General features: G+C 40.8%; 1 protein-coding gene and 1 long non-coding RNA gene across 3 annotated transcripts in view; one reads left to right on the top strand and one right to left on the bottom strand.

The window, feature by feature from the left end:
- Positions 1–3,021: 3,021 nt before the first annotated feature.
- On the bottom strand, positions 3,022–12,431 carry mfn2 (mitofusin 2). Of its 2 annotated transcripts, none has more exons than XM_058051778.2 (18): positions 11,845–12,047; positions 10,705–10,886; positions 10,188–10,323; positions 9,898–10,060; positions 9,688–9,812; positions 9,501–9,609; positions 9,278–9,385; positions 9,033–9,186; positions 8,636–8,703; positions 8,319–8,440; positions 8,105–8,231; positions 7,888–7,992; positions 7,635–7,737; positions 5,917–6,137; positions 4,542–4,697; positions 4,250–4,446; positions 4,031–4,165; positions 3,022–3,863 (listed from the first exon to the last, which is right to left on the bottom strand). In XM_058051778.2, exons 1-18 carry the CDS (start codon positions 11,883–11,885, stop codon positions 3,794–3,796), a joined length of 2,322 nt encoding a protein of 773 aa, XP_057907761.2. In that variant the 5' UTR covers positions 11,886–12,047; the 3' UTR covers positions 3,022–3,793. The 2 variants fall into 2 exon arrangements, with proteins under 2 accessions (XP_057907761.2, XP_057907762.2); XM_058051779.2 differs by lacking the exon at positions 11,845–12,047 and adding an exon at positions 12,143–12,431 and having other exon boundaries at positions 3,023–3,863.
- Positions 11,861–12,514, top strand: part of LOC144901807 (uncharacterized) — an 8,307-nt gene continuing 7,653 nt past the window's right edge. Inside the window, exon 1 of the long non-coding RNA XR_013629913.1 lies at positions 11,861–12,102. This is a non-coding gene — a long non-coding RNA (uncharacterized LOC144901807). The remainder of the gene's footprint in view (positions 12,103–12,514) is intronic.

The following is a 12,514-nucleotide window of genomic DNA, read 5'->3' as shown; positions in this document are numbered from 1 at the left end:
TTATCTTTTCATAATAGTGTGACTGCATTTGCGTAATATTTTGACTTTATACTTGTCACATTGAAACTTTAAAAAAAAAAAATCCATAAAGTTTTATCATCATTTATTTCTTTAGTATCTCAACTTCATGCCACAAAAATTATGTTATTTTCCCTCATAATATTACAACATTATTTCTTTCTTTCTATTTCTTTCATACCTATGGACAATTTGGAGTCGCCAATTAACCTAGCATGTTTTTGGAATGTGGGAGGAAACCGGAGTACCCGGAGAAAACCCACGCATTCACGGGGAGAACATGCAAACTCCACACGGAGATGGCCGAGGGTGGAATTTCAGTGTTTATTTCAATTAAAAAAACTACACACAGGTTGTAATATTTCAAGAATGCTATAATTTTATGTTTATGATTTGGCTTCTTTGTCTTCATTGAAATGTTGAAATCCAAGACCGTTTGAGTGGTTTCCTAGTTAAAAATGACGGCATCCATGTTCTCGTACATGTATTCCATGGATGTTATAGTGTTACATGTTTGCAAAGCATGCAGATTCCTAAATAAGTGAAACACAAACATCAGATCCAACACTAATCCAATTCCCAATGGAAGTCATTTCTCCTTCCCTTATAATTTCAAACTTTATTTACAAGTTGCGGGGTGCCACCATAGCCAAATGTCAGTAGTCACGATCGGTCGTTGGCTGCACAAACGCGGTGGGGTGGTTTATGAGTGTTTTCACAACTGAACAGTGTTTCCGATAAAACCTGCTGTGTGTGTGTGTGGCATTGGATCATCTTTGTGCCTACATGAGTAAAGACGTGTTATATGCTCCCGTTGTTGATAGTCTTAATTCTCATCAGAAAAAAGAAAGCTATCACTGCGGAAACATATCTAATTTCCTATGCTTTTTTTTTAAAAACTGCCTTTAGTGAGTTGTACGGCGGTTTAAAGCATCACTAACTTGTTTTTTAACGGCCGATTACATCTGGAACAGGGAAGGCTCACAAGGCCAGCAGACCATGGGACTTTCATGCTTCTGAGGGCCACCTCCATGATCAATGTCGCCATTTTCTTGATCAGGCAAAGCACGTCTACCATGCAAGATGCATTTTGTTTGCTAAATAGATGTGTGAAGCGTCTATTCATCGTAAAATTGTTCACAGGAGTGTGAGTGGAGGGCGTCATGGCGACAAAGCCGATGACTAAACGTGTCTCGTCAGCACGAGATACATTTGGTACAATGTTTGCATTATATGGGTTTTATTTTAGTCTGTGCAACACTGATTTGGTTTTTTTTTTATATCATCTCAAATACATTTTTTTTAAACAACAAATACTATAACCAAGTGGCTACACAAACATGAATTAAGCCATATAATGAAGGTACAAAAAAGCTTGTGCCACTATATACTATACATTCAGACCATTAATCTTTGTGTCAGCATTGAAAGCAGCGTAGTGATGAGCCTTTTTCAAATGATTGGACTCATGACTGGAGTCAAAGCAGCTTAGAAGTCTTACTTATTAGCCCTGCTCATGGAAATTACCGTCTAAAAAGTTCTACAATGGAGAAAAAAATACCCTTAATTGAGGGTGAACACACAAACAAATATTACTGTAAATACAAATACTCGCGCATTCATAGATTTCTATAAATGTTACTTGAAAATGATTATTTCCATTCCCCTATTTCTTGCACAATAAAGCTGAATTGAGAGATTAGTTCAAAGCATATCACAGTATGTGTCATAATAAAGAAATCATGGCAAAGTAAACATTTTTCAAGAGGTGGAAAGTCCCAGTCGCAACCTATAAAACACCAGAGGCTCAAAATACTATAAATGTTTCCTTCAACTTGGTACAATTAAGTGTTAGATGTTTGGGTCACTTGTGTGTGAATGGGGTTCTTTGTAGGGATACCAATGACAAAATAGAATGGAAAAAAAAAGCAAATTGTGTAGACTAGACTTGTGTAGACCGCATTCTCCAATAGAAAAGACTGTGTGATGATGTACAACACAGACAGTAATATTGTCATAATAGTATAAAAGTTTGACTTTCCCCACACAATATAAAACATAAGAACAAATACACAAAAAAACATGTTCTCCTTCAGGGATTTTTGGTAGACGGCAGAATTCATGGTTCTATTTATCACGGCAAGTCTTTCAGGCCCTGAAGCAGCCAAACAGCCACAGACCATCATACTACCACCACCATATTTTACTGCTGGTGTGATGTTCTTTTTCCGAAATGCGGGCATTACTTTTACACCAGATGGATTGGGGGGGACAGACCTGCCAAAAAGTTAAACTTTTTGTCTCGTCAAACCAGTGTCATCTTTACTCTCGTATTACCCAATACACTACACATGTTGCTGTAAATGTGTTACGGTGCAAGGGGGAGCTGAGTGGCAGACAGGAAATGACATCGGGGGTTCGACTAGACTTGTGTAGAAATAGAAAAGACTGTGTGATGATACAACACAGACAGGGGCAGTTCTGGCTTGAATGTCACCCAGGGGGGGACTGATGCCCTGACACCCCCCGCAAATTCATAATAGTATAAAAGTTTGACTTTCCCCACACAATATAAAAACATAAGAACAAATACACAAAAAAACATGTTCTCCTTCAGGGATTTTTGGTAGACGGCAGAATTCATGGTTCTATTTATCACGGCAAGTCTTTCAGGCCCTGAAGCAGCCAAACAGCCACAGACCATCATACTACCACCACCATATTTTACTGCTGGTGTGATGTTCTTTTTCCAAAATGCGGGCGTTACTTTTACACCAGATGGATTGGGGGGGGGGGGGGGGGGGGGGGGGACAGACCTGCCAAAAAGTTCAACTTTTTGTCTCGTCAAACCAGTGTCATCTTTACTCTCGTATTACCCAATACACTACACATAATAGTGTGTTGCTGTAAATGTGTTACGGTGCTAGGGGGAGCTGAGTGGGAGACAGGAAATGACATCGGGGGTTCAGAGTTCAACTGATATTTCTCTAAAAAAAAATTTTAAAAATTATATGGATTCAATTCAGTTGTGTCAGAGTGCAATTGTCTTTAATTGTGAACAAATCTCATTTGATATGTGCAATATCATTTCATATTCCCAAGTTTACATACAAGGAGAAATGCAACTTGTCCAATTGTTTTAAATATATATACTGTACACATACATACACACACACACAAAAACAACCCAACCAATGGAATCCCTTCTACTGACAGACGCTGACAGGACAGTAAACTTCCCATCTGTCTGCTAAGCAACCAACTGTGAATGAATACACGACAGACAGGGACAAAGTGGTATCTTTTTAGATTAGCATTGCTATTGGATACTAGCCAATCAATATAAGTTGTCTAATATGTACCAAAAACATAGCAGGGGACATACCTAATTTCCTGTTCTATATGAGCACAAGACTTTCGTCAGTTTCTTGACATACATTTCATGGTGGTAATTCCTCACATAATAAATGAAAATAATCCCTTTCCTTCGCCCTCCCCTTTTGTTCATGTACAAGATCCGTTCCAAACCAGTCACAAATTCTTCAGTTCGTTCACGGCAGTCCATCATTCTTCGTATTGACAGAGCCAAAGTAACAAAAAAGGAGCGCCGCATTCGCCAGCTAAGCTATGACTTATATCACACCTATGTTAAGAGTACCTGATGCGTTTATATTTCAATAAATAAGAATCCCACAGGGTCAGGCTAGGGCAAAATATGTACTAGATATGTTAAATGTTTCTGTGTTGAGTTCCACAGGTGAATGCTGTGTCACCTTTACTTGCTGTGGTGAAGGTACTGTTGGGTGAACATGTTGAGCTCGCTGTCCAGCCAGCCTGCCTTGTTCCTAACACAAGAAAATGCAAAGTTTCAGTATTATTCCTTAGAAGATTTGCTCTAATGGGGTTACATTGGTGTGGGTGTAGACTTTAAATACAGTTGACTTGACCACTAGTATTTGTTGACAAAAACCGTGTCCAAATATTTAATGTTAATAAGCAGAGTGTTTCTTACCGCAGCAACTTAGCTTTGCTCTGCATGGCGTCCAACAGCTCAATCTTGCTGTTCATGTCAGTGATCTCGTCTTCAATATTCTGCCGGGTCACGTCTACCTGCTGGCAGAGCTGAGCAAAAACCCCGGCTAGCTCTCTGATAGTCACAGACACACAAATGAATGGTTAGCAGTAATCCCCAAAGATACTCAAGTGTAGGGTGTAATGTGCAAACGCTCACTGCTGAACTTGGTGGCTGCAGTTGGAGCCCGTGTAGCTGACAATAAGCTGCAACTTCTCGCTGGCGTAGTCGACAAACTGTCTTTTGAACGCACGCTCTTTGGCCCTTGTTGTCCAGGTGAGGCGCTCATAGATGAAGAGAAGACCGTAGAGACCCACGGACAATGCAATCAGACGCCAGCCCACGGCTTTCCAGATCTGCACATACACACACAGACACACACCATGTCAGCAACATTAATTGTTGCGATGAATGTTTGTTTCATTGATTTTATCCGAGACTTTGTCCTCACCACACCGCCAACTACAAGGACACCCATGGAAGTACGGGATGTGACGGAGGCAAGCCCAGTCACCATGGAGACCATCAGCTCCTCCTGGGTCATGGAGTTTTGTGGGAATGGAGGCATGCTGGTGCTGACCGGAGTAAGTGCCAAGGATCTAGGAATCTGCAGGAGGAGAAGGTTATAATTTAACCGTGCAATCCGTCACATGGTCAAAAAGTTTGCCCACCCCTGCTCTGTGTGCACCTAGTGGCAGATATGAATTACTGACTTAACTTAGAACAGGGGTCTCAAACACGCGGCCCGCGGGCCAAATGTGGCCCGCAGGACACTAGTTTGAGGCCCCCGCCTTGATATGAAAGTTTAATGTTAGTGCGGCCTGCGCAAGTTTGATATGGATGCTGTATGGTATCATGTACCCAGAAAAAAATATTACGTTTGATTAATGTTCATGTTAAAGGTTAAATAACTTAATAGTTATCCTCCCTATCCGTGTGGAAGTGGTATGTTTTTGGCTATTTAAGTTTAAAGGAAATAACTTGAAGGCTACCGTTTAGGTCGCTAGCTCTTTAGTTTGCCAGTTAGCATGTGTCTCAAGACCCTGCAGTTGCGCAATATGTTGTAAATAAAAAAAGTATAAATGTGACTATAGTCGTGTTTTGTCATGTCTACAGGGCTCTAATAATGCTTTGTTCATTTTAATCTGAAAAAAATTATTTGTCTACCCACAAACTATATGTGGTTTCTTAAGTTTTTATTATTTGCCGTTTTATTATTATTATTATATTTATTTATTACTGATTGATTTTCTTTATTCTTTATTTGTTTATTTATTTATCATCTTATTTTGTGCAGAAAAATAAAAATTAAGATATTTGAGAACAGTGAAATGTTTCATCAGAGCTTTTATTGTAGAAAATCGGAACCAAAGCACTGAAAAAGTTTGTATATTTGTCTGTTTTTAATAAACGTGTTTTGTTGTTTTTTTTTTAAACTTGATGCGGCCCAGCCTTGCCCAGACCCTAGCTCCAGTGGCCCCCAAGTAAATTGAGTTTGAGACCCCTGACTTAGAATGTTATTCCAGCAAAGTGGCATATCTTCACTTGGTGATTGTTGCAAAAAAACATCATAAAAACATTGATTACACCTACACTGCCACCCAGTGGGGATTGAACACAGGCAGTTGCTTACTTCATCGGAGTTGTCATGTGCGCCTCCTGCAGGCCAGTCATGATGGGTTGAAAACCTTTACTATTAATGAAGAGCATTTTGCTTCCGCTTACCAGTACCAAAAAATAGTCTGGAGTAGCCTAACATTGTTTTATTGTTAGAATGGCCGTTTTGTGTATGCATCCTCACATGTGAAGATGTAGTTGGGACTTACCTGGTCACTGTAGCCCATGAGGGCCCGTCGAGTGTTCTTGGGCCCAAGAAAGCGGTTGACCAGCATCGTCCAACCCAAGGAGAAGTGGAAGCTGATATCCTCCTGGAAGTCACTGCACAGCTTGTCGCAAGCCAGATCATAATTAAGACTGAAGCACTGGCGGGGAACCAGTTTGTCCACCTGCTCTCTGACTGGGCTGGGAAGAAGAGGCTTCAGACCCTCTGCATGGACACACGGAGACAACACATTTTACTGACTAATCAAAATAAAGTGGACCTTTGAAACTTGAACGTAATCTAGTGGGCAAACAAGAAAAGGTTGAAAAAAAAGCTTAAGTCTGACAAGAGTTGATGAACTTTCACAAGATATGCCGACGTCATCGTTTTAAAAAGGTGCATTTTCTAGGACAGGGGTCTCAAACTCAATTTACTTGGGGGCCACTGGAGTTAGGGTCTGGGCGAGACTGGGCCGCATCAGGTTTTCCAAAAAAAACAAAAAAAAACGCATTTATTAAAAACAGAAAAATTAATAAACTTTGCTTTGGTTTCGATTTTCTACAAGAAAAGCTCTGATAAAACATTCCACTGTTCTCAAATATCTTACTTTTTATTTTTCTACACAAAATAAAATGTAAAATAAATAAACAAATCAAGAATAAATAATAAAAATAATAAAAACTTAAGAAACCACATATAGTTGGTGGGTAGACAAATTATTTTTTGCAGATTAAAATTAACAAAGTATTATTAGAGCCCTGTAGACATGACAAAACACGACTATAGTCACATTTATACTTTTTTTATTTACAACATATTGCGCAACTGCAGGGTCTTGAGACACATGCTAACTCGCAAACTAGAGAGCTAGCGACCAAAACGGTAGCCTTCAAGTTATTTCCTTTAAACTTAAATAGCCAAAAACTTACCACTTCCACACGGATAGGGAGGATAACTATTAACAGTTATTTAACCTTTAACATGAACATTAATCAAACGTAATAATTTTTTCTGGGTACATGATACCATACAGCATCCATATCAAACTTGCGCGGGCCGCATTAACATTAAACTTTCATATCAAGGCGGGGGCCTCAAACTAGTGTCCTGCGGGCCACATTTGGCCTGCGGGCCGCGTGTTTGAGACCCCTGTTCTAGGATATTCCAGGATGCAAACCTTGGGGCTTATCGACAACAACCTCAAACAGTTAACAGTTAGAACTACAATAGAAAAGAGCAAGTTTGATGCAGTTTTAAGCTGAAAAAAAGTGAAAGTGCATTTTATAAGAACTCGGCCTGCATCTCTCCCACTGAAATATATGCTGAATGGCAAACAGGAAGTGAAAAAGCATCTTGCCTTGTTGCGTGAAGTAGGTTATGCATTGAAGGGAAATTTTACACATAGTTCAATTGCAAATGTGAAAATTGTAAATAGTTCATGGTGTATATGTTGCAGCATAATTGTTTAGACATTTTGACTAAATTTATATGACTAAATATGCATCAAAAAGAAAGTTATGGTTGAAATGTCTTAAGCTGAGAACTGATAGTTTGCTGAAACGTATCGACAAGATGAAAGATGAGAGTCCAGCCTTTCTTTTGGTCTATATCATGTCTATATAAGCCTTGAAAAATCAGTCAAAATCATCCAAAATGGCCGGTACCGAAAAGAACGGCTTTTGAAAAATAGAATGACTTAATAGCTAAATTGCCTCCTGTTACCTATCATGTCCACCTGTGTGGCCTGAAGAGCGCTGGTGATTGTAGTGGAGCACCTCTCGGACATGTTCTTGCCCAAACACTCTTCTACGTGGCGATGGAGTTCCTAGCAAAAAAAAAAAAAAAAAGATACATTTATAATGTATTAATTTTCACTGTGTGATTGTTGTGTCAGTTACTGACTAATCAGTCCCCGTCCCAATTCATATTGAACTTGAAATTCCAAGGACGACAATCAAGAACTGTTGGCACTCACTTTTTTGTAGACCTTAAGGACCACTGGGGCTGGGTGGAAGTCCATGTGAAAATCATCCACCAGAATGTGGAGCTTTCTGATTTCTTCTGCCATGCAATTAGACACCTGAGCAAGCAGGGAACATGCATGAAACGTAATGCAACAAATAGTCATTTTTCTTTCTTTCTATCTTTTTTGGGGGGAAAAACATTGACGCAACAGCAGCATTGATAATCACCTGCCTCTCCACCTCCTCTGTGAGCTTCTTGATCTTGGCCTTGCAGTCCATAGTCAGTAGGTCCAACTGTTTGTCTATGAACTCCAGTCGATCCTGGCGGTCTTCTTTGGTCTCAAGACAGTAAACCCTAAAAATGAACATCATAAATGCTAATTACGTTCCCGAATACATGTTTCATGATCAGATAATGCCAAGTAATTTCCTCCAGGCTCACCTTTGCTCTTGTGCAGCAATGTGTACTGCATCCATGATGTGCCGCAAGGCTTCAGAGATTTGCTTGGCCCGCACGGTGTGCTGCTCAAACTTAGTCTTCACTGCCGACTGTGAGATGCACTCCTATGCACACGGATGAGCATGAATGATTGAATACCCAATAATACCAATGCATTTGGAGTTTTACAATTAACACTGGTTTACTCATTATGATACAGATTTCAACCTAGTCTTACATTGATGGGCCCTACATACTAGGCTTAGAAATATAAATAAAACTGCAGGATGCAAGGTTCCTTTGCATGCGCTTAGTCTTACCTCAAATCTCCTCTCGAAGTTCTGGAATTCAAACATTCTAGCTTGAAATCCCTCAGCAAGCGCTCCACCTGAAACAATTCATTGACTAATAAATGAATGGGCTACTATTAGTGCACAAATATTCAAAGATAAAAAGTTACAGTATACTGTATGTTGTATTCTGGCCACTAGTTGTCAGTAGTGTTATATGGATGAGATGTTATTTTATATAACAACTTCTTTTAAATTGCAGTCCAAACCGACGAAGTAGTAGAAAAAAAAATCTCCTCCAATTCCATGTGGAAGTGGTTTTTTGGCTTCTTAAGTTTTTTAACTTCAAAATCTAATCTGAAATGTCACTAAAGCTGAACTTTAATAGGTCAATCAAACTGAATTGTAGGCAATTTCCAAATCCGACCTGTTTCGGGCATTCCTTGAGCTTTCTGCACACGTGCCTGAAGAACTTCCTTGGCAGAGACGAAAAAGATGCGGTCGCTGGCCTGAGCTTGGTCCACAACGCCGAGCTCGTGGACCAGGAAATGGGTACAGCGGTCCATATGCTGTCGCCGCACCTGGCAGTACAAACACGCTTGAGTGATGTGAACAGGTTATATTGTGATTACAGTATTAAGTATTTAATAACACAAGTATCCCCTGACTAACCTCTTCCATGTATTCAGGTTCTGAGGCTGAGGCGTCCCAACGGTTGTTAAGGATGAAGATGTTGGGACTTGAAAGTCTTTCGTTGACTTTGTGAAAAAAAGACTTCTCCTGCACAGGCAATTGTTGCTCAGTCAAGATACTTGCTCAAAAGCTAATCATTAGCATTTCATTGAATGTCATGGCAACATTGTTGTATTCCACACCCGATGTACAAATTTCTCACCGTCTGCATCAGCGTGGACTCAGAGTTTGCCACAAGTACAAATACATCGGCATCCAAGCAGAACTTGTCGATCCAGCTGTCCAATTCGGTGGTCACATCAATACCTGGGCTGTTTTATTTAAAAGAAGAAGTGAGTGAGAATAAGCGGCGTAGAAGATGGATGTTTGCAATAATTGGTATATCTGACCTGTCCAACAAGACCAGATCATCCCTTAGCAAAGCACACTTGGCTTTAGGCCACATAACACAGACCAAGCTGCCTGCATCAAGGTTCTCATCCTGGTGGAGAGCATGGGCCAGCTGGTTCACCGTCTGGAAATTAGACATAACCAGAATATCCTTGAGTGAAGACAATTTCGATATCCCCATGCTTCCCAATGCACTCGGTTTTACCAACCTTAATGCTCTTCCTCTCCTCTGAGCCTTCAGTAAGGATAAAGGCCTCGTTTCCATCTGTTCCCTCCACCCTCAGGAAACAGTTGGTGGTGTGTCCAATTCCGGAAGGCAGCACCTTGTCGCACAACATTGCGTTGATCACGGAGCTTTTCCCATTGCTGGTCCTACAAAACAAAACACAAACATCTATTCAGAGACTAAAGGGACATGAATAGCAAACGCATATTACCGAGAGTGAAGAACCACGGTTGGATTTCAGAAACTGTTTTGACAAACAACTTTGACACATACCTCCCAAAAAACACCACCTTCATATGCCTTCGGGCAAGGACTTCCCCAATCCCAGCTACCTTGGTGAGGTAACTTCGAACCTCCTGGACCTGTTCTTCTGTGGTAACTGGGTCCAGCTCTTCATTTTTGTGAGCATCTAGCAGGAGGAGTGGATTTTATTATTTTTATCCTCACAACGGTCACAGAGGGTGCTGGAGCCGATCCCAGCTGTCTTCGGGCAAGAGGCGGGGTACACCCTGGACTGGTCGCCAGCCAATCACAGGGCACATATAGGCAAACAACCATTCACACTCACATTCATACCTATGGACAATTTGGAGTCGCCAATTAACCTAGCATGTTTTTGGAATGTGGGAGGAAGCCGGAGTATGCACGGGGAGAACATGCAAACTCCACACAGAGACGGCCGCGGGTGGAATTGATCTCAGGTTTTCTAGCTGTGAGGCCTGAGTGCTAACCACCATCTACCGTGCAGCCCCTTATCGTCCTAAAATGAAAAAGCAAACCAAAAGGTTACCTTGCAGAAATGATGAACTCTCCTTAATGTAGGCCCCCAACTGTTCAAAGATGCCATTAATCTTCTTCTTCGCTGTGACAAAATGCTTGAGTGGTGACGCGTTCACCTCCGCCATCAGTCTCTTATCCTTCTTGCCGTGGACTGTGTTAGTGTTTGGCCGGGGGAAAACCAGAGACATGGCACTGGAGGGAGAAAAAGCAATAGAAAAAAACGTATAGTTATGATCATTTGTAATTCATTAATGTAAGCGGTACAGTCAAACATTAAGAGAGCTTGTGGTGTTTTGAGTGTAAATGACATTTGTGGTGTGCCCTCAGAGTTGTGCTGAAAATGCCAACATTTGTCCATCCAAGGCACAAAGCAAAAATGCTGTATGAATGTCAACAAGTAGATACACAAGTGGTACCTTTAATTGCTCTATCACTAGCAATCCATTACTCATAGTACTCACCACTTCGCAGTTCAAATTCCACACTTTCACTCTACCACGGTTTACATGTAATTAATACATTCATATTCATTTTAAAAAATTTACGTGCCTAAACCAAGCATTTTCAAGCATAAAAGTTGACGTAAACTACAAATGCAGTCGTCCCTCCTGTATCACGCTTTGGGGACTTAATACTTTACAAAAGGACTAGTAATGGGAACCATGATTCATTTTGAGACACTCAACTGAAGTAAATCGGGTACCCAATTACATTCGAGTTAACCGTCACAGAAGACATTCGGCTACCGAGATGTAGCTTTTCGGCGAAGTTAGTGAAAGCCAACTCTTCGGTAGGAAAATTAAAAGAGTTGGATTTGAAACAAGAAATAAATCGATTGCTTTTCGACGGGAGTAATTAGTCGATGGAGTAACAAGTTAATGGCATATTATCTGGTTTCGTTGTTTACTTTAACTAGCAGTTAGCAGGGGTGAGTTACAAAAGACGAGTACCCACAATTATCGATTCAGTAGCAAACTTGCGAGTTTTGAACGACTCGTTCATGACTAGCTTATCTGTACTTTTCTGACTGACAAGTTGGCAACAGTGTCTTCTTGCTATAACATTTAAAAAAAGTCCAAATGCTTATATTATGTCAATGATCTCATTTGCTAATTATACAAGAGCTCAAATATATGCAAGGATAGCATACCTTTGAGGAACATGGGTGCCGTATAAGCAGCCAGAGGGCATGGCAATGCCAACTTGAAACAGATATGACAATCAGCGGCTTATAACGTTCGTTCGGGATAAAACTAACCGTCTGCTAAATGAGAATGTAAAAAGACCAGTTTTGATACAGTTCTGTTATTGCGTCATTTACAGTTACTTTCCCACAGGCCAAGCTAGCATGACAGCGCTCTGAGGGCAAGCGGCACCCAGAATGATAGCCGGCAACACCTTGATTTACGTAAGTAGCTGCCTTTGGACTTATTGCTGTTTGGGCTTACCGTGATGGGGCGCTCTCTTCACAAATAATCCTCTTGCATCGTGGTTCCTTTTCAGTGTCTTCTATGTAAGACTACTGCTTAGCCTTAGCTATTTCGCCACAGAATGGAAAACAGGCCCAAACTATTCGCCTCTGTTCACTCTGTCACTAAACATGTATGATGGAGTGGAAAGTAAACTTAAATTCTAATGAACCAGGTTAGACATTAACCCCAATTGCGGAATAATGTCCCTGACTTGCACAGAACATACAGACGCCCCTCTGCCTCTTCCGGTTTGTGGAGCGGTGGTGCTAGTACAAGTATCGCCACCTGCTGGTCCGGAGAAGAAATTGGCAGCCAGGGTCATTGAGTTCATATAGGACAAAATGTGCC

Source organism: Doryrhamphus excisus, linkage group LG15 (genome assembly GCF_037039965.1).
Source record: "Doryrhamphus excisus strain RoL-2023G ecotype Guam linkage group LG15, RoL_Dexc_Guam_v1.1, whole genome shotgun sequence".
Lineage (NCBI taxonomy): Eukaryota > Metazoa > Chordata > Actinopteri > Syngnathiformes > Syngnathidae > Doryrhamphus > Doryrhamphus excisus.
The sequence above is the reverse complement of the archived record's forward strand: the minus strand, read 5'-3'. Positions and strand labels throughout refer to the sequence as shown.

Bases quoted from the DNA above. Each gene is read 5' to 3' on its own strand.
- mfn2 (XM_058051778.2), bottom strand. From the start codon at position 11,885: ATGCCCTCTGGCTGCTTATACGGCACCCATGTTCCTCAAAG. The intron at 9,187-9,277 runs GTTAGTCAGGGG...TTGTACTGCCAG, and splicing joins AACCTGAATACATGGAAGAG to GTGCGGCGACAGCATATGGA. The intron at 8,232-8,318 runs GTGAGCCTGGAG...GTTCATTTTTAG, and splicing joins ATTGCTGCACAAGAGCAAAG to GGTTTACTGTCTTGAGACCA.